The sequence below is a fragment of the Oryzias melastigma genome, linkage group LG3, assembly GCF_002922805.2.
Source record: "Oryzias melastigma strain HK-1 linkage group LG3, ASM292280v2, whole genome shotgun sequence".
Lineage (NCBI taxonomy): Eukaryota > Metazoa > Chordata > Actinopteri > Beloniformes > Adrianichthyidae > Oryzias > Oryzias melastigma.
This window is the reverse complement of record NC_050514.1, coordinates 10,439,659-10,466,175: the sequence shown is the minus strand read 5'-3', so window position 1 is coordinate 10,466,175 and position 26,517 is coordinate 10,439,659. Positions and strand designations below refer to the sequence as shown.

General features: G+C 38.0%; 1 protein-coding gene across 3 annotated transcripts; it reads right to left on the bottom strand.

Moving 5' to 3' along the window:
* Positions 1 to 12,328: 12,328 nt before the first annotated feature.
* On the bottom strand, positions 12,329 to 26,442 carry LOC112160361 (SHC-transforming protein 3). Of its 3 annotated transcripts, XM_024294828.2 has the most exons (15): positions 26,336 to 26,442; positions 24,694 to 24,827; positions 24,462 to 24,525; positions 23,913 to 24,376; positions 22,806 to 22,876; positions 18,898 to 18,958; positions 18,704 to 18,823; positions 18,569 to 18,622; positions 16,135 to 16,186; positions 15,925 to 16,045; positions 15,679 to 15,841; positions 15,126 to 15,198; positions 13,492 to 13,594; positions 13,241 to 13,388; positions 12,329 to 13,136 (listed from the first exon to the last, which is right to left on the bottom strand). In XM_024294828.2, the coding sequence occupies exons 3-15, from the start codon at positions 24,505 to 24,507 to the stop codon at positions 13,008 to 13,010; spliced, it is 1,605 nt and encodes a 534-aa protein (XP_024150596.1). In that variant the 5' UTR covers positions 24,508 to 24,525; positions 24,694 to 24,827; positions 26,336 to 26,442; the 3' UTR covers positions 12,329 to 13,007. The 3 variants fall into 3 exon arrangements, with proteins under 3 accessions (XP_024150596.1, XP_036073364.1, XP_036073366.1); XM_036217471.1 differs by lacking the exon at positions 26,336 to 26,442 and having other exon boundaries at positions 24,694 to 25,448; XM_036217473.1 differs by lacking the exon at positions 26,336 to 26,442 and having other exon boundaries at positions 24,462 to 25,449.
* Between the last annotated feature and the right edge of the window lie 75 nt (positions 26,443 to 26,517).

Genomic DNA, 26,517 nt, shown 5'->3' with positions numbered 1-26,517 from the left:
GTTTTAATAACTTACTCTGAGATGGTCTGTTACTGGACTGCAAAGCAGCAACTGCAGAGACTTTCTCACACTGCATGTTGTCTTTGGCTGCAGGAGCCATGGTTCATTTCCTTTTGTCTTCTGCGGCACAACTGTTGCCAATATTCATGTGAAATATTTCAAGAAAATGAGCCGCAGCAGAAACTGTTCTCCCCTTCCTCCACTCTTCTCCTCCTTTCGCTTCCTTGATTTTCTTCTTTTTTTTTTTTTTTTGCACACGTGTGTCGTGCTACATGCGATTTCTGAGCTTGTCTTCAGTTTTTTTATGTTATGCTGAAACATTTTTTATCAACTGTTTGGGATTGGCTGCATATCATCACACATGGTCCTCATCGTTAACACAAACACTACACATCTACAGGCCTCTGCTGCAGCGCAAACATAACCACAAAATAACTTCAAGGAATCCCATTGCTCCCCAGATGGATCAATTTTCTCATATTTATCTAGACACTGTGAGAACTCCTTCCCCCTAAAAAAAAGAAAAAGAAAAAGAAAGTTCCCCACAGGAAGGAAATTGAACACTTTTAATTAGTTCCTTTTGTTGTGCTGTTGACACTTTCAAGCGACAGATATTGAAAAGGAGGAGGATTACAAGTTTAGAATATGAGTCATCTGCCATGTGAGGATTATTGGAGGAGGATTCAAAAACTTATGAGAGCAATCTGGATGCTTTTTCTCTACGCTTAAGTTCAATCTGATCTCTATTAAGAGCTTTTTAACAGAGGACTTTATTGCTCCTTAATCTATAAGTGTGAACATGCAACACAGGGATGTGGGGAGTTTTAAACACATCTGCACCAAATACTGAGCAACAGAGCTGCATATAACCCTTCTTTTAAAGGGAAAACACCAGTCAAGAAGTGTTGGTTTGTCTTCTGGAAATGTCACTTTTGAAGCGTTTTTGTTTGTGGTTCAGTTGGAGAGTCATCTTTTGAAGAGTCATTGAAATGCTGCCATACAAACAGATGAAGGGGAAAACATTTACTGAGAGGAACTGTTCAAATGTTCGATAATTTACCAAGTCGTTTTCTGAAAATTCAAGAAAAAATAGACTGAAAAACCATTTATTGTTTAGAAATTCTTGTTTTGACATCAGTTTGGTAAAATATTGATGATATAAGGTTTATAATTATGTGTTTTTAATATGTTCTTGTGGCATCTTTCTCATGATGGAGGACATCATCTTAAGGAAATTAAGATTAAAATTACATTTCTGAGTATGAATTTATCCAAAATGTAGTGACAGAAGCAGACAAAAAATGTTTAATAAAGCTTGTAGTTGTGATGTAGAAGCTACAATCAGGGCTGCACGGTGGCGCAGTGGTTAGCGCTCTTGCCTCACAGTGAAAAGGCCCCGGTTCGACTCCTGGCTGGGACCTTTCTGCGTGGAGTTTGCATGTTCCTCCCACCGTCCAAAAACATGCTTCATAGGTTAATTGGTGACTCTAAATTGCCCCTAGGTGTGAATGTGAGAGTGTGTGTGGGTGTGATTGAGGCCCTGTGACAGACTGGCGACCTGTCCAGGGTGAACCCCGCCTTCGCCCATCAGTGGCCGGGATAGGCTCCGGCACCCCCGCGACCCCGACAGGGAAGAAGCGGTCAAGAAGATGGATGGATGGATGGAAGCTACAATCAGGAGGCCACAAGGGCCCTGTTTTGCAGACGGATAGATCCGTGCACGTCTTTCTTTTCCTCGTCTGGCTCCAAACTGCACAATTGGACAGTTCCAATAGTGCTCACCATTTGGTTGCACCAGTAATGTCAGGTTGGGAGTGTTAACAGATGGGTGAAGGAAAGAGGGACAGCATCCTCAGCACCAACAACTCAGAACCAAATTTTAAATAATCGTCTGCCCATCTGCAGAAACTATGTCCTAGAAAGCAAAACTATATCATAATCATAATTAAAAGAGCATTGGGGACACTTTAAAAAATATACCAAAAGAGGATTGGAGCAGTACTTTAATTGTGTGTTGTATTTAAAATCCATTTCAAATCTAAGATTTATGGAATCAATTTCCAAAAGTCGTTCATATTGACTTGTTTTAATCAGCAAAAAAGCTTCAGAAAAAAAAAAAAAAACCTAGCATGAAAAAATTGACAACTGTACAGCCAGTTTTGTGTTAAAACATTATGCAGCCTTTCACATAAACCGGGCGTTTCCTGAATGCCTGTAATGCACATGTTTCACAGGCTTTTAGCATTTTTGCAATTTGATTGTTTTGGTTGTTAATGTCTGTGGTATTATTAAGGTATAATGAACTTGAAGATTAAATATGTTTCGAAACTCAACCATATTTTGACTCAACAATTGAATATATACAGTAGTTTTTTTTAATCAAAAATGAATATAGTTTCAACTTCTCGTGGACATCTTCCTGTACTGTGTGAACAAAGCTCTGCGTCAGCCTAACACAGTAGATGAAAGGGGATTACTGTCGTTAAAAGGGCAAACAAAAGGATGCTTGAATTGAGGTCAATTACAGAGTAGTTATCCTTAAACCGTTTGCATTTGTGCATTCCTATTTTTTGCAATTGTTAGCTTAAATATTTAAATATATAACTAAATGGCTGAGGTGAGGACGTCCACCTGTATTTATTAGCAAATTAAATTGTTTCCCAAAGAGAACACCAGCAGTAAAAACCAAATTGTAAGAAAATTGTTGCAGAAAGACAAATTTGAGCATATTATGGTCCATACTGTGTACTGTGATCATTTTTTAGCCGTACTCTACTTTGTTATATTGAAGTGTAATGTGATATCAGGTGTTAACATTATGCTGTCCACACTATATATTCAAAAAAACACAGCTTTCTTAAGGTTATATGCCCTTAGGGGAAACTGGATACTTTCCAGTATGGTCTAGCAGCTTACTTATCTTGCCTCTACATGTGATTTATGTGGTCTGGGTCCCCCCCTCCACACAAATCTGACCATCTTAGGGATGGAAAACATTCCCTGCTGACTTTTTCCACCAATGGTTTGCTGCTACAATCTGTGCAAGACACTTGAAGGCAAAGAAATGTGCAATCATCCATAGAAAATAAGAAATAAATTAGTATTTACAACTGAAAAATGAACTAAATTCATTTTAATTTATCTAAAAAATAATAATTGTAGTTGCAGGAAAACTTTTCAAATATATTTTGGTAATTGATTATTTGATTTAGTTATAAGTGACAGAAAAAATGTTTTATTTGGTTGAACTCTAGGGAGACAAATTTATAGTTTAGTCACAAGCTGATGAATTAATGTTATAAAAACACAACAAAATAAATATCTGAGCAGACAAAGACAGGTGGAAATAAATGACTGATATTCTAACAGCAAGCTGTTCTACTTTATGTTTCAATATCGTATTTGCAGCACTAATTGACAGTATCAGTTCATGTAAATAATGCTAACTGAAGACCCAGAGTCTCCATCAGATCATGTATCAAAGGTAAACTGATCTTTCTCTGCCAGTAAGTTCCAAGTGAAGCAGCTCAACAAGTTGACGGCTTTTTTTATTGGTTAACTCTCATAAGAGTATCTGTTTGATCCTATTTATGTATGTTGGCATAATTCAGCTGCTTTATTGAAACCACATAGCCTCTGTGTTTATATTCAACGCGGCAGCATGCAGCTCTGCTTCTGTGCTGTCTCACAAACGCAGCTGTAAAGTGTGCGGCCTGATCCCTTTTTATGGTGTCCTATACGACAAACCACAATTTCCCTGCACCTCTGTGCAGTAGAACCAAGTGTTTTGGTTCCATGTTAAAAAAAAATGTGACCAAAACCCTTGGCCTTATAATGGCACACAAATCCTTGCAAAATTATTAGTATCCACACTAGCATACAGCTCAACCTAATGCTTGGTCACCTTCTGGGGAAGTGCACATCTTGCTACATCTTAAGTTTTAGTCTGGAATTCTTGTTTGTCCTGAAACCAATATTAAATTATAAGTAAAAAGTTGTCTGAAGTAACTTGTACTGTCAAACAGAAAGCTGTATGACACAGAGCCATGCCTCAGCAAAACATTCTCTACAGTTCACTATATGCTCGTCAGCTCCAAACCTCTTCAGTTGATTTATCTTAAACAAAAATTATTTCATGTGACGTGTAAAAACTTCTTTTGTTCTTTTGATTAAAAAATATTTGAGTAACACATAATGCAGCAAAGAAAAAAAAGTATTTTTTTCTAATCAGATGAAATGAGTGAATTACTGAAACAGGGTGCTGCCAGTGCTGCTCAATTTGGGCACTTAAAGTGTGATTCCCAAATGATAGGGCATGGCTTTAAGTATACAGTGAGTACACACTGTCTTTGCAAAAAAAAAAAAACTCTAAAGAATTTAAGGAAGATGACAGAGATGAGAACTGTCAACAATGATTAAAAGAGAGTTCTGACGGAGTGCAGCAGATCATAGTTTTGTTTGTTGTGGCTTTAGGTTCAAGACCATAGACCAGCTCATTTGATTGCACGAATAAAGGCAAGAACAATCTGTGCCTGCGGTGACATTAGAGTCATGACTACTGATGGTGTGATAAATATGATGAGAAGTCTACACTTTGTCAGTGTATTTTTGAGGTTTTTAATGACCGATTGGTTTGACGCTCAGTCATAAAGATCAAGTGTTGTCAAGAGTAAAAACATGCATAAAGTTTGCTAATATTTTATGAGGTTGATCACTCAGTTGACGACCAGTGAACCACATCCTGGTGTCCTTAAAAATGTGATCATTTATTAAATCAAATTTTTGGAATATATTCAACAAAACTATAAAGGATTTTTGGTTTATAAACAGGTAAAGTGAAACAATACTATTATTTAAATAGGATTTATTGATATTTTAATGTAATTTTACCATTAAAAAATTCTCTGAGTTTAAGTTATATAAAAAAACCTGCAATTTTCTGGAAAATTATATCCACAGAGCGGCAGTAGTTCATTAGAAATTCGCCACTGAGTTGTTAGCACAACCTGCTGACACTTCCCATCATCCCTTTGCTTATGCTCTTGCTTACAGTCCCTCAAACCCCTACCTAACATAACCAGTGCAAAAAAAATAAAAAAAAATTGGGGACCAGTATCGGAACAAGCTCTTCAAGCATTTTTTCATCTGCTCCTAAATCACAATTTGAACAAAGAAATTCTGAGAAAAGCAATTCGAAGATTAATTTTTCTTCATATATGTCCTCCATCATGAGAAAAATACCACAAGAACATTCCAAAAACTCAGAAACGTCACAAGGTCAAGGTGATAAAATAATATGAAACATGGTTTTTGAGTTGTGGAAGAAGCCACAGGATGCCCTCGACCACAAACAGAAACTCCAGCATGAGAAAGAGTCATAGGAACATTGCTCCTGCTGTTTAAGAGAATCCAAGCCTCTGCTTGAAGTCCAGGGGAGAAGCATGAGCTGTTGGCCAAACTATGAGGGAAGGGCTGAGGAATGGGAAGCAACAGTGGAGGAAAAGTCGTCTTTTGAAGTTGGCCAGCAACACAGTTTAGATTCAAGTCTCCCACATCTGTCTGCTGCCTCGTGCAAAAAAAGCCTGGAATCCCCCACCCCCTCATCATTGCTGAGTCTCACTCACACACAGAAATGCAAACTCGATTCCAGTCCACCGGCACAGAGCATAAAAACAAACATTTTCAAGGAAGTTCTTAAGCCAAATGGCAGATAAGCATGGCTGCTAACAGAGTATGATCATGCACATGTGAGAAGCTAATGACATGAGGTGACACTGAGCTTTATTTTATCTTTTAATCTCAACAGAGCAGGGATAACAAAAAAACAGAGAGAGGTGAAGATTTGGAAAAGGCAAAGGAATTCTTGTTGCACCACAGGATAACAAGTGTTTCACCCGTGAGAGGGTGTCTGTGTGTTTCTCTTCACAAATGCATGCCAAGCTTTCATACAAACCCACTGCGGCCTCAGAGACAAGCTGCAATGCCAAGCAGGGCTAGAGTTTACGGCCCACGAGCAGAGGGAGGAGGCAGCTCAAACTGAGATGGCTGATCAATATGAAAACAAAATCCACTCTGCACTCTCTGTGTCCAGCGGGGATTTGCTGTATTTAACAGACACTCTTGGCTAGCTGAGTGCCGCTCGCCCTCGCTGGTTCCTGACTTATGGAAACAGGAAACCGAAGCCGGCACAAACGCTCGTCGGTCTCGGTGCTGCATTTGTTGGACTGAACTGCCTCTAGATGCAGAGCAAGGCATTTACTCCTGCAACAGCCTGCTTAGCGACCAACTCTTTGTTTCCTTCCACATCTGAACTCTGTGTGACTCTGATAACATTGAATCAAGAAACAATTTCATGGCCTTGTACACAGGAGTTTTTTCCTAGCTTTAATTGTTCCATTAAGGCCCTTCAGGGTCTGGGAATGCTTTGTCATGTATGTGTGTGAGTGTTTGTTTATAATAACCTCTGGCTCATCAGCATTTAAGGTTATCCTGTGCTGGAATTCAAACAGTTCTTGTTTTTTTTTTTTTTTTGCATTCAGTAAAAGCCTTGACAACTACAGATAGTGACTGGCTGTTTATCATTTCCTGTTTCTGTGGCGGACATGTCACCGGCTGGGTTCAAAGACGCCACACTAACAAACGCACACACACGAAATGTGGTTGCGTAATTTAAAGTCTCTACTGTAGCTTCAGCTGCAGACTTCATTTCTTAGAGGGTCTACTTTAACATCTGAGATTTTTTAATGCTGGGGGAGGGCAGAGCTCGTGTGCAACGACGTCTGCTGATGTGCTTCGTCACGTTTGAATGAAATCACTTTTAAAATGACTGCAACCGAGTGGAAAAATTTAGGTATCAAGGAAGAAAATAAATATTACAAATAATCAACTTTAATTAAATATATTTCAGGAAAAATGAAGACAAAGGCGTATAATCTTTTTTTCTCTTGGGACATTTTGGGCCATTTCATCCAACCACCAGGAAAATTCAGCAGGAAAGTTTTTTTTTTGTTTAAATCGGTGAAAAATAAAGATACCTGAAAACTGAAACAGAAAATTTGGTTTGATATAGTTAGATTTAAAAAAAAAGGTTTTTAATAAAAGACTTCAAATAATAATTTGCTAGATGTTGAATTAAGAGCTGCTCAATGGTGGTAGCACTATCACCTCACAGTAAGAGAGGTGTGGTTTGAATCACAGCTTGGTCCTTTTTGGGTTGAGTTTTTATTTACTTTAATCCATCCATCCATCCATCCATCCATTCTCTTAACCCAGTGTAATCTGTTTCAGCACCAGAGCCTAACCTGGCCATTGTTGGGTGAAGGCGTGGTACATCCAGTACAGGTCACCAGCCTGTCACAGTGCCACACAATCAAACACCCATACACACTCTCAGTCACACCTAGTGACAACTTAGAGGAATTCATTAGCCTATAAATCCTGTTTTTTGACTGTGGTAAGAAACCAGAGTGCCAGAAGAAAATCACACAGGGAGAACATGGAAACTCAACAAATAAATGACCAAGCTGGAATTTAAACTCAGGCCTTTTTGCTGTCAGGCAAAAGTGCTAACCACTCCATCATCGTGCAGTCCACATTTACTTCCATGCATGCAAAGTTTTTCTTTTTTCTCCTGCTAACTCCCACAATCAAAAGACATGTTTCATTGGTTGTTTATGACACAAAATCAGCCCTTATAAGAGAGTCTGAGTGACTCTGCTGGTCGCCCTAAATGGATGGATGGATGAACTTTGCACTGAGGTACCTGGGACAGGCTCCATCGAGCCCTATGATCCTCCACAAGACCAAGCAAGAAGAGAAGATGGAAAGATGAATTTAAAAGTTATTGGTATCAAGATAAAGTTTACTAGTTTTTTATTTAAAGCAAAGACAGAGTTTTAAAATAGTGTAACAGAAGCAGCAAAAGGTTAGAACTTATTTAAATGTATGAAATTACTTTAGACACAAGATAAGGTTGAAAAGCAAAAGCTGCTTCTTATTTATTGTTGCTGTTGTTCACCTTTTGGCACATCCCTTTAGGGGTCGCCACAGTTGGTCTGCTTAGACTGATTTTCACATTTGGTTTGGGAGGGAGTTTTATGCCGGATGCCCTTCCTGACACAACCTTGTATTTTATCTTGGCTGGGGACTGGCACAGGGAGGACCAGATTTGGATCCCCTATTTGGTTTTACAGTTAGCATGAAGTGTATTGCCAAAAGACCCACACTGGAATACTCATAGCGCCCCCAAACCTCTAGATTCTCAACCAACTGAGCCATTCCGCCACTTTCCTTTTTACCTATATATTCTAAATTAAAGAATATCAAAAAGGCTTAAATTGTTATAAAAAGTTATTTTAAAAGCAATAATTTTGGAAATTGTGACTGTTGAATATAAGATTGTTGTTTTAGCACCTGCAGTTCATAGTGTCTTTAAAAGTTTCACAGCTTTTCAAAAGTTTTCAGGCGGATCGTCTGTGTTCCTGTCCTTGGCAGTGGACCTCGCCTCTGGCTCGACTCATTCCCCCACCTATCCTCCAGTTCATTTGGATGTGGGATCATCTGGGTTCCTGTGCTTGGCAGTGGACTTCGCCTCTGGCTCATCTTGCACCCACAGTTCCATTTGGATGAAACCCATCTGCTACACTATTCAAAGATGGAGTTGAAGAGTTTGACAAGCTAATTCTTTTTGAACATTCCTGGTACATCGCCTGTCCGTACTTGGAGAGGATTTCTCCTTCATGTGGACATCTCTGAGGTTTCTTGTTTTTTCCCCCAGAATCTGTGCTTTTGTTTTTGTTTTTTTGTTGGGAGTTTTTCCTTTCTAAGGGCAGGAATGCCCAGTTTAGTTCAGTCTTTTTAGGTTAGTTTAGCAATCAGCTATTGTTTTTATTTTATGAATGATTTTATGATTTTGGACAATTACCGGTGTGAAGCCCTTTGAGACAACTGTGTTATAATATTGGGTTATATAAATATAATTGTACTAAATTCAAAGTTTCAATCTGGAAACATCTCTGTAAGCAAAGAATATTACAATCTCATAACATATTGATAAAATTCTCATTCTGTTGTGAAAATCTTTGCGTAATCCCAGCAATCCTTCTGAAAGGCATCATCACTGAGTTCACGTCTGATTCAAAGGCAAATAAAACATCTTTATGGAAACAATGCAGTCCTCAGCTGGCAACAACTGCTGTGACCCCGAGCTCCCTACTGCAGACTGACAAATCAAAATCAGAAATTCTTTGGAAATCATGGTCACAGCGTGCTCCAGGCTAATGAGGAGTTGAACAGTCTGGCCTGATGCCAGCACATAGCTCGAGAGCCAGCTTCAGTGCTTGGAAGACATTAGTGCACATGGCGGGGGAAGTCAGACATTCATGAAGAAACTATTGAAATTTAACCATGTGTCCACATGCTTCAGGAATATCTGTGGGGGCTTGAAACGTCTTTTTTAGAATTTAAGTTTAAGTTGATATCCTCCACTTCTGCAGCTTCAGAGGAGCTTTTTAAGGACGTTAGAGAAACCATACACTCTGTCCAGCTTCCTGGGGAAATGTTTCAAAAACAATCAAAACATCTCAAAATAGTTGAACTAGTGGGTTAAAGAAGGCATCACACAAGGCAAAAACAGTGCTTTGACGTTCATGGTTGGTTGGAGGTCAGACGGTGACCTCAGAGTTTTGACAGCATGTGACAATCAGCAGGCATCGCAGAGTTTACAGAATGCTATCACAGAGCAGTCCATTGTTGTTGTCAGTGTTAGCGAGTTTTTCTTCGTGAAGTTCTTGCAATCCTGAAGGAGAAAAGTTGTAGATGCTAGAAAAATCTCCCAGCGATCATTTCAGCAGCAGGTACAGGTGCGTGACTCTCTCTCTACCAGTGCATAAATGTGTTGGACATCATTTCAAGCACATTTTAAGAGTTAAAATGGTGGGAATTAAAGGAGCGTGTTAGATCTGCAATAACATCAGCCACAATTATCTGAACAGAAAGTGTTGTTTTGCCTTCAGTTTATCTATTTTTTCTCCATCAGTCCAAAGCAGACCTCTTTCTTTCCCCATCTGCTGGCAGTTATTTTCCAATTTCAGACTAACAAGCTGTACATAGTGTGATTAATGTGGGTAAGACCCACAGAGCTTCTCTCAGAGGACAATGGGGGCCACAGCTCCGAAACTGTCAAGTGTGTACATTTAGTGCAGTCATCTTTTATTGAACCAACATCTACAAGTGACAAGCTGCTGAAAACTGAAGCAGAAGTGTTGTCGCAGTTCTTACAGGCTGTTTACAACCAGCTATTTTCACCGCTCCATCGGACACATCTGTTTCCAGAGCACCAAAATCACTGAAGAGATGCAGAAAATCCATCAAGTTTATCTTTGTGGTTTCAACAGATGTGTAGTTGCTATATTTCAAGTGCAAGAGACCTATTTTATAGTAGGAGCTATTTATCCATTTAGTAGTTGATACATGTAGTAAACACGTGATTCAGGAGCCCATTTAGAGGCAGACAGCGCCATCTTGTGGCATTACGAAGCAAAGGAGACCATGTGATATTGCATTTAAACTTAAAAAGTACGAAACTTTTGTTTGGTAGCTAGTTTTTAGTTTTTGACAAATACATTTTCACAATAAATTGTATACTTCTGAAAAGTTTATGCCAGTTTCTGGTCAGTGGTCCCACCCTTAGCAAAAAGAAGTCTATTTAAGAGTACTACACTAAAAGTAAGATAGTTATTACTTTTTATTTGCTAACCATATATTGTAAACTTAAAATGTCCCAATTTAGTCTGAAATAGTATTCAGTTTCCTACACTACACATACATGATATATAGTACATATATTATACTCATACTCAAGGATACTTAAGACAAAACATTTTGGTGTACTATTTTTTGTTGTTAGAGACACACACAAACTGTGAGGTAACTTTAAGCCTCCAGACAACATTCATCAAAAGTCAGACAATAATACTGTGTTGGACCAAAAACAGCCTTAAAACTGGTGATGTTCCAGTAAATGTGTTTGTAAACACAGACACACACATGCACAAATCCCTTCACAAAAAGCAGCACACTTGAACTTAATTTTATTGGGTTTACTTGAATTTAAGTGTTGTTCATCCAACCGACCGACAGACAGTTGTTTGTGATTACACTAGTCAAACATTTCCTGCAGGTTTTCCCACAGAACTTCTCCAGACGAGTAAGCTGTCTGGACTGTCGCTGAGAAAAACACAGAATTTGAGCTCCCTCCAAAGACTTCCTTCTGGGTTTAGTTGTGGAGAGTGGATGGGCCGTTCCAGAACTTTGATATGCTTCTTACGGAGCCACTCCTTGGTGATCCTGGCTGTTTGTTTCAGGTCGTTGCCATGTTGGAAGACCCAGCCACGACCCATATTCAACACTCCAACGAAAGGGAGGAGGTTGTTCCCAAAAATGTCACAATACATGGCCCTGGTCATCCGCTCATTGCTGATCCCCATTTTTTTGTGTGTGAATTCATTCTTTCTGTGCCTTTTTTGTCCAGTATTCATCTACTATAGATGTTAATTATCTAATAGACATCTTGTACCTGGTGGGAAGAAACTACCAGGTGTTTGCTTACAACGCACGAGTCATGATGGAACTGCAACATGATTAGATATGGGAAAGTTGTCTGAACAGCAATTTGAAATAGACATCTATGAATAAATGTCTATCAGATGTTGTTGTTCAAGTGTTTTCCCAGAAAGATCAACTCATCTGTCCTCTGTCATGTTGATACCAGATTATCAGTGTGATAGCAATTATTTCATCTTCTGTGGGAAAACTGAGGAACTGATCCTTGATATCAGACACCAAATCTCTGGTTAGAGAAGGTCAGACTGGAGTGAGACTGACAGAAAGAGTTTAACAAAGTTTGCTTCTTTTAAGGAATTTATAAACATCTTTATTTCACTTATTGGTCTAGGGCACAAACAGCAGAACATTGTACAAGTCTTCTGATTTAAATCAAACGTATTTTTTCCAAATGAGTTAAAGAAACTTTTAACAAAAAAGTTGGACTAATGCCAGTGAAACATAAATTATATTAAAGCATATCTTTTTCTTTATTTTTTTACTACCAAGGCAGTACAAAGTAAATTGAAGTAACATACAAAATGTACTGAATATTCATTCTGTTTTATAACATGCAATTCATCCATAAAAATAAAATTAAACTATGTTTTAGATTTTTCCTTTCAGTTGCTATCTTTTTTTACTTCAAATTTTAGAAAAAAAAAATACTTCAATTTTTATAATTTATTTTCAGTTACAATCAGATGCGCACCAGTTAGTAACCAGATTTTTTTTTTTACTTCAACATCCATTTATGGGCTCAGTATATTTGTTATAGAATTACGCTTTACAAAATTCTGAATTGGAATCTAAAATATTTGGTTTTTCACCATTTTAAAATTTTTAGACTAAAGTGAAACTTGTTTTGTTATTCACCAAAATAAAGTAATCTGGGGTATTTGCACCCTTTAATTAGTCTTAAGTGTGTAAAAGATGTTACATGGTACAAAAACTTCTAATGTAATTCAGAACAAATTTAATTTAAAAATTAATTAGATCAAAAAACTTCAAATACATTTTTTTACATTCTTTACTTAGTGTTCAAACCAAACAATAACTGGAATATATTTCAGATAGCTAGCTTTGGAAAATAAAATAACAGCAAATTCAAACAGAACATTCTAGTCCTATTTCTAATGGAACTAAAAATTTTTCCTTAACTTTTAGGGACCACCCAAAGTTCATTCCACCAACAAGGATGCTATGCGGACCAGTGGCTGTTCCAAAGATAAAGTAAAAAGTGTTATAATGACCTCAGTCTGTCCCCACATGATGATGTCACTGAAATGAATATATATAAATATGTGCCAGCCTGTGTTGAGAAGACGTTTTAAAGCATCCAGGAGTTTGTTTTCTCAGTCTTTACTATGAACCTCATGTGCTCAGGTCAGAACTTGCTTCTTCCTTTAGTGTGTTTGGAGAATCGGCTGCTTTAGACACAGCTCGCTGCTTCCAGAAATGATGGGCAGCTGCTTCTCCATGTGGAACCGCACCAGGTGGCCGACGCTCTGAAACACCAGGTCACGCGTCCGCACCTGGTCACACACAAATCAAACAACGACACGTAGTCCTCCTCTGATTATTTGTCCTTTTTTGTGTTAAATCCACCACCTCAAATGTACCTGACCCTTCAGCGTACCTGACCATGTGGGTCTACCAGCAGAAGATGTCGGACGGTGGCTCCCTCCATGCCACTGAGCACGTACTGGCCAGAGGCAGAGCTGCTCTCTCTGACCAGGAAATCCCCACTGCAGGTGAGAAGAGACTCAGCCTGTTCTCTGCCTAACCTGTGGTATGACATTACAAAAAGAAAAAAAAAACATTTTCCTAGGTTTAGGTCCAAACTAGAAGTCAAAGACTGAATAAAAGGCAAAAACTTTGATTAGTCACCTGCCATGAAACCAGCCTTCTTTCTGGACCAACAAGCTCCGGTCTCTGCCATCAGACAGAGGAGTCCACTGCTCATCACTGACCGCAGGCTGTGGTGAGGCTCCTGTGCAGATAATTAGAAAAAAAAATACTTTAAATAAAGGTAGGAATTTGAAATGTCTTACATTTTTCCTGTAGTTTTACACTTTTGGACAAATGTTTCACCTCTTTATATTCTCAAAAGTGTTTGTCCTTAACTGTGTTTTTTCACTTGAGATTACACAAAGAAAGATGTGCGCCATTACCTAATCATTGAAACACAAAGATAAAATCACAATTTTATTTTCAAGAACAAATACCTGCTAACATCTGGAAATGTCAATGGTATGATGTTTTTTTCAGACCCTGTTAGGTTCTGACACCTGGCTAATTTGCAGGACATATGATCCCGTCTAGATGTGTGTAACACAACACTACAATAAGGGTTATACAACCTTTGCAAAAAAATGATAAGGCATAAGGTTAGGAAAATACAGAAGACTGGGAGAAAATTAAAACTGGCACATGTCAGACCAGAAAATTCTGAACTGATCTTCCTACACATGATAACAAATTCCATTTCAGAATTAAAAAAACACAATAAATAATAGCAACTGTGTTGTGCAATGTTGCATTTAAATATTAAACTTGTCTAATGAACGTCAATGGGAATGACAGTGTGGCCCATTGTCCATTTGAATCCGGCCTGCAGGCCCTTTTTTAAAGAAATGATCAATATGGCTGCCAGGACAGTTGGAACAAGGAAAAGGAACACGGATAAAAAAAAAGTTGTTTTCAATTTCACCAAAAGATGGCAGCAGTGCTGCTGGATCTCCTCTCAAAAGCTCCTCTCAGCTGAATATGATGTCATTTTGAAACCTATGATTGAATTTTGTGTTGAATTTAAAACCTGGTTATTTCTTTACTTTTTATTTTTATTTTTGCCAAAGTATTGATGCATCAACATGAAGAAAAACATTGTGATAACCTTTTGAAAGTCTTTTCCCTCTCTGACATCTATCTTTTCTATAGAATAGCCTTGAAAATATGAAAGTCAGGATAATTTTGGCTAAATTAGATGTAAGTAAGTAAGTAAACGTTTACTTCTATAGCACCTTTTGCAGATAAAAATCACAAAGTGCTTCACAAAGAACACAGAATAAGATTACAGTCAGTCATATTGCAGATAAAATAACATAAAAGACAGTAAAAGTGAGGTAAAACACAATAAAAGACAAAAATAAAATTACCAAAAAGATCTTTTAAATAAAATCGCCTTGACCTGAATTTTAAAACACTCAACGGAGTTTGTATGTCAAATGCAAATAAATTAAAACGTTTGCATAACTTTTATTTTAAAAGAGTATACATTTGCACTTAATAATAACAGTAAAATAATCCAGTTGGCAATTAATTACTCAAACATGAACACCTTTCCCTTTCATGCAAAAACTAGAGCCCCTCACCTGGGTAATACATCAAACTTCTTTTATTTTTTTTTAGCAATTTCACACATTATTAATGGTGATTGTCTCATAATACAAATTTCCACTGGCAAAAAAGTTAATTTATCTACAAAACAATAATATATGCAAAAGAGACCCAAAGATGATCACCTGCAGGTGGCGCTGGAGTGTCCTCTGACACAGAGCAGTTCTCATACAGTGAAACAGGAGGAGACAGGCTGACCTGCAATTCAGTGAGTCATTAAAACCATGAGCAACCAGCATCACAGACACAAACACAGAAGAGCTGCACATTTGTGTTCAGGTGGAGGTGACGGCCAGAAGGGAGAAATTTGACGTCACAAAAGTTTGATGGTTCAATTCTCGGTGAATCATAATAATTACGAGAAGTAAATGAGCACTGCTGAGGAGGAGCATCCTCGGTTAGTGGCAAATGAGCGAGGAACTTCCCGCTCAATAGCTGCTCTCCTGTGGCCGCTTTAAGGAGGAAGTGCGAGAGAACTGATGACATTAAATTAATCCTTGATAAGTGGCTTAACTCAGGAAACTGGCTTAGTGTAAAATGAAGTTAATATATTATGTAATGTTGATGCTTACAAACTAATCCATTAATATTGAAAGTTCCACAGAATTTCAAACTATTTTCTCAATGGGAGCAAAATGAAAAGTAATTTTCTGTGTTGGTGTGTCAGTAAAGCCGCACCTCCTGCTTATCAGCATTCTGCTTGTGTGCCTCGTTTCCATAAAGCGGTAGGTCCTTTGCTGGGTTGACGTTGTAATAATCTGGTTGCACACTAACATCGCTTTCCCCTTTCAGACATGTCGTCTCCTCTGGGGACCGCTTGGGACAGATTCTCAGAGCTGACCTGGGAGCAGAGAGGACATTTTAGCAGGTGTAGTTGCTGACAATGAGTAGGAATTTCCCATTCAATACCAACGGGTGAACAACCTCGTGGAGAGAAGTGTTGATGTTTGGCTAAGAAGCTGTCGGAAGCGGGTCTCAAAGGCCTGACCAATACTGTTGAGAACTTCACTGGCTCGACCATGGGGACACTCCAAAATGTGACAGGCTACACATATAGAAAAGAATCACATCGTTTGCTCATCTACTGTACAAAATTTAATATGTTTTTTTTTATATAATGAGACAGGAACCTACCTCTCTTATTGAAGAGGTCCTTTGCAACGTAAGCAACATAGTCTGTCATATCCTGTAGACAGTTTGAGAAAGACAAACAAAGCCATGGCTAAATAAAAAATATATATATATATATATATATATATATATATATATATGTATATATATATATGTGTAAATAAAATTAGGTTTAGAAGAACATGCAATTAACATTAAAAGCAAGATCTTGAATAACTGAATTATTGACTCCCTTCTCTACAAATCTTGTTTTGTTCAGTGTTAAGTAAAGAGATCATTGTATGTTACAACAGCCTCATAATAAAATCTAAGCTAATCATTTCTTGGTATTCCTTGACAGCCTGGACAAATATCTAAAGACAGGCTTGAAGAGTCAATGAGTAAATCATGATTGTTTTTATATAATCAAAACTAATGAGTTGGGTCAGATGTGAGGTCTTAAGTCAATAAAACATGTGTTTTTCTAAATCTGGTTTCCTTTTTAGTCACAAGTCACTTTTTCCTTGAAAAACTATACGTCAAAAAAAAGGTTTGACGTTGTTTGTGTTTTAAAGAAGTCCCCCAATTTTGGGGGATAGAAATGCAGCTTCACCTATTTAGTATTAATTTTTACTACTAAGGTCCCATTTTGTTACTGCTTTAGTGATGTGAGGTCTAGGAAAACAAAACAAAAATGTAATAATTGATAGGTTTTGATGCTAATTGCATATTGCTAACATTAGCTGTAGTCAATTGCTAGCATTAGCTGAACAGTGTTGCAGTTGTTAATGCTCTTGGTACTACAGCCCAGGGGCCATATTTTAACTATTTTGTCTGGCCTTCCATCTAGGAATAAATTATGCATAGATTGTCCTTAATAATGATTTATTTCCCCCGTAATTCTAGTAAGTCCTAGATGGTAAATAACAAATACGTTGAACTTTGTCTATAGGTGCAGAAAGTTATTCTGCATTAATGTGGCGTTAGAAGATGCTAGTTTTTCTGACGTTCATGTCTGTTTTTCAGGTTGGACAGGCATTTTTCTAATTATTTTAACACCACATGAACACAGCATTTCTGTTGGTTTGCGATTTTCAGCCTCTAAAATGGGAACAAAAGCCACAAATTTTAAAATTAAAGCAGAACATGCATGGGTTGTCTTCAGGCAGAGGCATTATGTTGATTACATAAAAGTTACAGTATGTCAAACAGGAAGTGTTGTTTAGCTGGCAACATCTGGAGTGTTAAAGGGTTAAGGATTAAATCACTAAATACATTAAAATGCAGTTTTACAAAAAAAATTGGTACTTTTTGTAATATGAATAGGTTTACGCGTAAAGTACTTTTAATTGGATTTTTTTCAGTGTCTGTTCTTTTATTTACTGTAACTTTTCAACCTTTAACACGATAACTCCAGCAGATTTTGAAGGAGAAAAGCGGCCGGGGTTCAAAATCTGCTGGAATTATTGTGTTAACGGTGACGCCTCGAGTGTTGAAGGGTTAAGGGAAATAAGGGTTCAGTGTCCTCAAGCAACTGTTTCTGAACAACATGTTTTCATAATCTACACATAAGTCAAAGTTATGCGTGTAGTCAACTTAGGACACACGTCTACTGAGTGGCCTTTATGCATAAATCCTTTTGCCAAGTTCAAAATCGAATCAGAGACAGCTCCACAATCATATTAGTGAATATGAATTGTGTGAAAGAAAAACACTTGGCAGAAACACTTGGCTTGAAATTGGCAGACTAGATGTCTCCTTATTACCATCAACGAGGCTTCAGCACTCAGACTGGTGTGTTTTAGCGGCACATATATTTGTAGAGATTTAAGTTTTCTTCAGTCTTTATGTGTCACAGTAGTAGGAAGCCCACTGAGATCCATGAATCATTTTAAAAAGAATTACATGATATAACTTAAAAAAGTAAGGATGATAGTTCTGAACAACTGTAAAGCTTGTTATTCTTACCAAAAAGCGGTAAAACTTTTATTATTTCTCTTGCAGTGACAAGAATTCAGTAAAATTCTATGCATTTTCTTTACCATCTGAACTTTTTTTATATCAGCGCTGACCAAGATTTCTGGTTAATTTCCATTTTAGAACCCAAAATCTATGTTGCATGGAGTCTATTAATAATAAAATGGGTGTTGTTATTGATTCAGCAAATCAAATTTGATTACCTTTTTTTGTAATTTTAAGTTTATCAGGCTTTTCTTAAAAATATTATGTTAAATCATTTCCATCCTTCCATTTTTGATAAATACATGTTTTCAACATTATAAAATGATCAAGATTTGTGTCGAGAAATAACTCAATTCTGCAGAAATTGCAGGAAACATATCAGTAATCGATCTAAATCCGATTAGTTGCCGTGCATGTGTTTAAGCATGAGCACAACCCCGCTTATGTCAGGCTCTTGACTGTGTTTTTGCTTGGAAAAAATTACTCATGAACATACGGGGTCTCCTCCAGAGGCAAATGAGATGGCCTGCATTGGGTGGTGAGCAATTCTCTGTAGGACAAAATAAAAAAAGAAAAATGAATGAGATCACAAAGTAACATAAAGCATCTAACGTAGATTTGTCTATGTTACCTGTAACGTTGAGGCGGCCATCAGCGTCACACTGTTGGTAGAGACGGTGAGGATGACTCTGCTACCGGAAAACTGCATGTTAATTTCACCCAGAACAGCAGACGGTCCCTTACTAGCAGCCTGGTGACGAAAAACAACTTCACAGTCTGCACTGATCGTACTTGTGTTTGTTTTTTTGTGTGTTTGTGCCATACCCTTTTAGTTTTCACTGCTGTCTTCACTGAAGTTTTCTCACAAAGCCTGCTGATTGCCTCCCTGCAACACACACACACACACGCAGATTACATACATGTCCAAACTCAAGAAGACAAGCACAGAGATACCTTTGTGAGAATGTGAGCCAGTCCACCCTGTGACTTTCATGTGAGAATATGGGAGGAAGGAAACTGCATTAGAAGCAGATCATCTGCTGTTCAGTAAAATCAAACATTCTGCTCGGCTTTTTTCTACTCAAAAAGTCAAGAAAAACTTTTTTTTTTCCTTTAAGTAGAGAAAAAACAATTGGATGTCAAATACTATTTTAACATTCTACAAAATATAAGTAAACGTTTAATTTTTTCCATAATCAAAATCATACATGTCATGTATATCTTTAAAGACCCACTCCAATGAAAATCATGTTTGTGGTGTTTTTAACAAGTTATTGTGGCATTTTTTCATCATGATAGAGGACATTTTGTTTAAAGAAGAAGCTTAAAAGAGTATAACTGAGTATTTTTCTGTTTACACTGTTGCAAATCAGTAGCAGAAGAAAATGCCATTGGAATAAGTTTGTAAGTGTGACTTAAAGGCAATCTCTCTGCTCCATTCTGATGCATCTACTTGAAGTTGACTATCTGCCTCAGAACTGTTCAACCCAATAGCTTCAATGTTATTCTCTATTATTCGCTAGTACTATGTTGCAGTTGTGAGGGGCTGTAAGCTAGACGGAGAGAGTGTAAACAAAGGGATGATGGGAAAGGAAGGCAGGGTTACAAACCCACCCACAACATTTTTTGATGAACTCCTGCCGTTCTGCAGAAACTATGTCAACTCAGGTATTTTGATTTTGGCTAAAAACGACATAATCATAGGGTTGTGTATTGAGAGTGATTTCCAAAATCGTATTGATTTAACTCACCAGAGCCTGGATCGATTCGATTACGATTTTTTTTATCCTCTCAATTCAGTTTGATACAGTTCAATTTTAAGTTTACACAGTTTACACATTTAGACACGTTTGTTTAGAAATACATCATAATCTACTATATCTTTGGAGTATATGTATTTATATTAATCTGATCCAGTTCAGAAACTGTAAAATGTATAAGTGAAATAATGAGATTGTTAATATCATACAGTGTTACATGGATTCTCTAAAAGAGAAGTTCTAACAAAAATGTTCAGATCATTAACATCGTAAACATTGTTCTGCTTCTCCTGGAGGGTGTTTCAGTTTGGCCACTAGGTGGAGCTCATGCTATAGCAGCACACCTTTTTCAAGAAGAATAAGCAAAAAATGAGCAAAAAACAGTGCTTTGGACCACAAATGGTTACTTTAAAAAATGTTTCCTTAAAAGAGTTTGGAAAGTTCATGGCTGTGACTTTATAAAGCTGTTAATTTAGTCTGTTTATGTCAACCAAGCATTAGCATTAGCATGGGAAGCCCCTTTACATGTTAGCATCAAGCTAGCAGACTTTAGCATTATGTGCTAGATTGATCTCTATTTTTATTGATCTATTAAACTTAGATTCATTCAAATCGATTAATCAATTTTATCAACCCATAATCTTAATCAAAGACCACAGGGAACACTTTTACAATAGATAAAAAGATAATTGGAGTGGGACTTTTACAGCATATTGTATTTAAACTTTTGTTACATCCCATTAAAAAGTGACAAAGACAGTTTTAAATAAATCTTTGTCTTAATTTTTTTTGGTTTTTAGGCTTAAATGATTTAATTCGTACAAGAATGTAGATTTAACCATTTTCATTTTCTCCTTATTTGTGTCATAATGTCAGAATAAAAGAAGGAGGAAAAAAGCTTAAAGAAAAGTCAATGAAAGTTCTTTCAAAGTTTGTAACCTTTTCAAAAATGAACTAATTCAAGGGGTCTACCCTTGAATTAGTTCAAATGAGCCTCAGCGCAGTCATGCTGCTTTCATAATATATGTTCCATAAAGTGGAACATGAAGTCTTTTCAGACTGTACTCAGACAGACTCAGAGATGTCCCCTCATGCACGTATGAAGTGTCCATCTGAGTAGGTAGAAGACTGTTTTCCTGGAAAAGTTTCCCCTTCTCCTTGAAAGCAAATTGTATGTAATAGATTACAGCCTCTCTCCAGCTCTCCTTTTAATTTGACTATGAGAGATCATTAGGAGGAAATTTATCTAATTGGATTTTCTGCCACATCATTCAGTCGCGTTGTTGTGAACAGAGGCCGCTGTGTGCTGGCATCCTGTACGAGGATGTCAATATCAAATGATGACGAGAAAGCCCCGGTTTATGAAACATTATACATTTAATCTGATTTCCCCTCTTTGAAATATTTTGTAAATAAGCTACGCATGTCTGGCTTGGCAAATGTATGTTGAATGAATTTAGGGTAAAGTATTTTCGCCTTTCATTAACACAAAAGCATAATCATAAATGGAGGTTAGTGAAGATGTTTGAGCATAAAATACTCTTTGCCTTCGCTAATGGAAAACTCTCACACTAATAATAATAAAAAATATTTTAGTTTTAGTTTTCCATGATTTTTAAGTTTGTATTATTGTGTGGAGACACTTCAGACATTGAAAATGAGGGTAAATGCAGCAAATGACCTTTCTCAGATATAGTCAGGTGCATTAATATAAATCAAATACCTCTTTCAGGTCATTGTAGGGTTTGATCATAAGTGGTAAGCACCCTTGTACTTGTGTGGGTTTTCTACAGGCCCTCTGGCTTCCTCCCACTGTCCAAAAACATGCTTCATTGGACAATTGGTGGCTTTAAATTGTCCCTAGATGCATGTGTGTGTGTGGGAGTGTAGAGTGTACCCCCCCTTTGCCCAACAGTAGTTGGTATGGGCCCCAATGACCCCGTGAGGGCCCCGATGACACCATGAGGGCCCCAATGACCCCGTGACCCCAAAAGGGTTACAGTATGTTAAGAAAATAGAGATCATAAACCCAATCCAGAAAATGTTTTCTCCATTCAGATGCAGCATTTTTAACTGTCAAACTTTTCCCAGCAATTTCTAGAAGTCTGTTCATTTTCTTCAACAAAAATGTATTTATTTTATTCTTATTCTTTTTTTTATTAACCTTTATTTAACCAGGAAGTCCCATTGAGATTAAGACATTTCTTTTACATGGGAGTCCTGGCCAAAATGCAACAAAAACACATTAATTACAGTTAGAAAATAAAAACATTTAATTTAAAAACTGTTACAAATAAAATGATGTTTCTCTCGTGCTTTCAACTTGGATTTAAAATCATTTAACAGAAGGAGTTCTGTAAGTTTCCATTCTTTCTGTAGCACGTTCCATGTGGAGGGTTCAGCAAATGCAAAAGTCCTTTTTCCACAGTCAATGTGAGCAAATGGAACCAACAGCAATAAATAGTCATTGGAACGCATCCATATGCTACACAAAGCATGATACACCCACCCCCATGCTTAACATCTGTGGAAGCTTTTGTTTTGTAAAATCCTCAATTTGACACAAAAATAAAAAAATAAAGAAGGTTTTTTCTTTTCTTTTTTACATTTTATTTGGTGCAAGTTCTGCTTCCTGCCAAACAAAGTCAGTCTCTGAAAGAACTTGCCTTTCATGGAGTCCTGTGATCAGCCGGTTGAGAAATATTTATTAGTACTGAAGGCCTCAACAGAACCCTTCCTGTTTGCTGATTGTTCTTAATCACATTACTCATGAGCACAGTCATCTTCTTATGAACTTCCAGCTGTCTTTTTATTTTTTGTTGTAATGATTGACAGATTTTTCATATTTACTGGCCTTTTGTTATCCACACCGCTTGAAACTTGAAGCGAGCGTGTTAAGGACATTTTACCCTGTCAGCATGGTGATGTTGGTCGTGTTTGTGTGGTGAATAGTGGCGAGGGGGGAAGTCTTACCGTGTGACTTGCATTCTTGTGTCAAAGTCGAGGGTTCTCATGGATTGGGTCACCTCCACACTGCCCATGTACTGGAAAAAAAAGATATTAATCACTCATAGAGTACGGATGTTCTGAAATAGAGCCGATCAGCTGATCAAAGGAAGTTTGAACAGTCCCAGTTACTAAAGTCATGAGCTAAAATCCAGCAAACACCGGAGGCTGATGCCAGGATGAGTAATAAGACTTAGGTCAATATGCATGCAGGAGGAGGGGGGGTGCAAAAATGTGTTTTATTTTGGACAATCGGACTGTCCGTTCTCATTTCATCAGTGGTCAGCTCACTGCTTTAATCAGCCATGCAGACACACCTCCGGTTCTAGGACAACATCTGCTGATCACACACACATGCATACAAGCACACACACACAGAGTTGATCTAGAGTGGAGCAGGATGAGTCACTACTGCCTACACAGGAAGCTCTATCAGTGAGGGAGGGGTGAACCTACAAAAGTGAATGTGATGGTGTGAAAGGAGCTCAGAGAGAGTCCATTCATGTTTCCTGTGCTCATGTGTGGATTGTCTTTTAATCAGTGAATCAGCTCCATGCTGGGTCAGACACTGTGAGGGGAGCTACAAATAGTAAACGATCTGCCATCAAGCAAAACTTGTCATTTGAACACGTGGAGCTCTTCCAAAAAGTCATTTATGAGGGAGATTTCCTTCCAAACCAGTTAATTTTTATAGTTCCATTTATTTTTTAGCCTGAAATTCATTACATTTATGAGTCCAAAGTGCAGTTTAGCCACTTAAGAGTCAGAAAACCACTCTAGCAAATTCAACACTTTGTTTAATAAAGCATCAGAAATTTAAGTTTACTTAAAACAAAAAGCAGACAGAAAGTTAAAAATTATAGCCAAACTTACACAAGGGCAAGAGTGGCATTCTGCGTGTTTTATATGTTCAAAGGAGTCTCCAATGCAGCTTGTGAACCTTCAAACGCTTTTACACCGCAAGGCCAGCAGGGATGCAGAGCAGTGCAACACTGACTCATGAGGGACACTGCAGTGACTCATTTTAGGCAAACTGCTTTGTTGTGCATGATGTCCGTCTGAAGGGAGAAGTACCTTAACGTGATGGTGAACCGCTCTGTCGCCTGTCCAGTCGTCGGTGGCCGAGGAGGGCTTCAAACAGCACAGATGGTCTCTGTGTTGAGAGCAGGACGGGCAGGGGAGGCTGGCCATCCGGTGCAGAGTGATGGGTCGCTTGGTGCACAGCAGAGCAGGATGAATGAGGCAGTTGGAGAAGTTCCCATCCAGCGGTTTGTCTGAGTGTCCACGTGCTGGTTTGTCCCCAGCTGTGTTCGGCTGAAGTCTTGACTTTTGCTGACAAGTGGGACTTTGATGCTGGGTGTTGTCCACATGGGGAATGTAGTCCCCCAAAGTGGACGGTCCACAATGAGAGGAAGTTCCAGCAAAGTCCGAGTCTAAGCACAGGTCCCTCTTTAGGGGCACCATTCTTTGGGGGTGATCCTCCAAAGACGTCAGTGAATCGTTTCGCAGACGGCTGTATTTAGTACGCTTCAGCATACCTGCAGACGGCAGCACAACAGTTAGACAAGTGGAAAAGACACTTTGATAAATCTGAAGTCACAGGAAAAAAAAAAAAACACATGCCTGGAAAGAGTCCTGGTTGGGATCCTAACCTGGTTTGCTCTTTCATAATCAGGGGGCTTCAACACTGACATCAAATAATAAAAAAAAATAAATCAAATTCAGTCTGACAGCAACAGCGATGACACACCAAAGAAGTGAGTCATGTACAAGAACATGAGGTTTTTCAGCATGAAAGATCGGAGTAACATTTTTGGATAAATTGTCCTCACTTCAACTCAGCATTCAAACTCACCCAAACAGGACTGCCGTTGTCCTGCGTGACCAAAGATCCCGTTTGTTCCGCTCCGGTTGTGCCCGGCACCGTCCCATCCACAGACTTTCCCACTCACTTCCACAGCTTCACCTCCACAGCAGCTGTTGTCTTCTCTGAAGCATAGCAGAACAGTGCAGTTTTATGAATGAACTTTTTTTTATGAATGAGAGGCTCCGGCTCACTCCCCCCCCACAACCCTGTCGCTCTGTGACATGAATGTGTGAATGGAGCAGCAGAGAGAGATTGACAGACAGCCCCCGAGGCTCTCTTCCCCCTCCCTCCGCTTTAAACTACCGTCCAATCACAGAAGAGCAGGGTGACTCATGCTCTACACACACAGTCGTGCACATACAGTTAAACACTACAGCAGGGCCAATAGTGTTGGAGAGCCTCATCTCTCTCCTCCAACATCACTCGCACCTCTTTGAAAGTGTGTCACGAATGAGGTTTTTCACGGCCAAGTCCCCTAAAATGTTTCACCTCATTTTAGAAGGAAAAAAGGAAGAGAATTTGATCCATTTTATAGTAGATATTCATCAGGCTGGCTTGACTAACAAGTGAAAATACATTCCATCGCCTATCTATAACCAAACATGCATTATTCAAACGAACTACACGAGGAAGGGGCTTAAGAGGAACATTTGCATTTCTGTGATGCTGATCAGAGTAATCAGTCAGCCCTTCTGACAACATTTACATGAATAAAATGTTTTATCTTTTATTAACTGCACTTCATTTTTTTTGTTCAAACACACTCAAATAGTTTGATAAAGTAACATATGTGCAGAACAGCTAACAACTAAGGGGATAAAAAATACATTATATTGTCTTTTTAGCTGTTTTAAAATATTAAATATATTTTAAACTGTATCCAAACAGGCAAACATTCAATATAGAATAACATTTTAAAGTATTGTAATATGAAATTCTCATGAATGCTCTGTTTTTATGGACAAAAGTATAATCTACAAGCCAAGACATTTCAGAATAGAACAATATGTTTAAGCATAAATGTGGTTTCACTAAAGTATTTAAAGGAAATTAGTTGTTAGAAGACAAATTGAATCGATTATAGAACTTTGTCTCCATCTAGTGGTAATTTTGCAGTACTACAGCTGAATATATTTGAGAAGACAGACGATTTAAAAGTTAAGAAAACCATCTTTGTTAGTGTTAAACCTCATCCTCCATTTTAGACACCTTTTGTCTCCTATTTCTTATTCAATTTCGACATGAAAACTGGAATCACCTGCCACACACAAATAGTTACACCAAGTAGTATACAACACTTCCACTATTCAACTCAAGACTCAATTTTTAGGTCACGGCTTTGTTTCATTTTATGATTCAAGTATGACAAAATAACAAAAATCTAAAAATTCCAAAACCCCTTTTTAAAATTTGCTAAAAAAGAAGTAACAATGAAGAAAAGCCTTTCATTTGGATTATGCTATCCATAATGGTATGCAGAAGTGATGCAATGATTTCCCCAAGATTTGGTTCAATAGCGTAGCATACGGTTTGGTTTTAAACTGAGAATTGTGCTAAAGTACTTCATGAAATTCTGGAATATGAGTTGACTTTTCTGATAAACAACTGGCGTGTTGAGGAATAATTTTACCTTTTCTTGTGGACCTCTTCCTTCCAGTTTCCCCATCAGCAGATTGATCTGAAGAAACTACTCAGAAGAGCACCCACCTCCTTTAAAGTCCAGTTGCTCAGAGAAATCCTGTGATAACATGACCGAGATGAGTGAGACTCTTCACAGTTTGCTTATAAAATAAGGACTCTACATCTTATGAG

Bases quoted from the DNA above. Each gene is read 5' to 3' on its own strand.
- LOC112160361 (XM_024294828.2), bottom strand. From the start codon at position 24,507: ATGAAAGAGCAAACCAGGTTAGGATCCCAACCAGGACTCTTTCCAG. The intron at 13,595-15,125 runs GTGATCATCTTT...TTATCTGCACAG, and splicing joins CACTCCAGCGCCACCTGCAG to GAGCCTCACCACAGCCTGCG. The intron at 13,389-13,491 runs GTGACTAATCAA...GTCATACCACAG, and splicing joins GAAGGCTGGTTTCATGGCAG to GTTAGGCAGAGAACAGGCTG.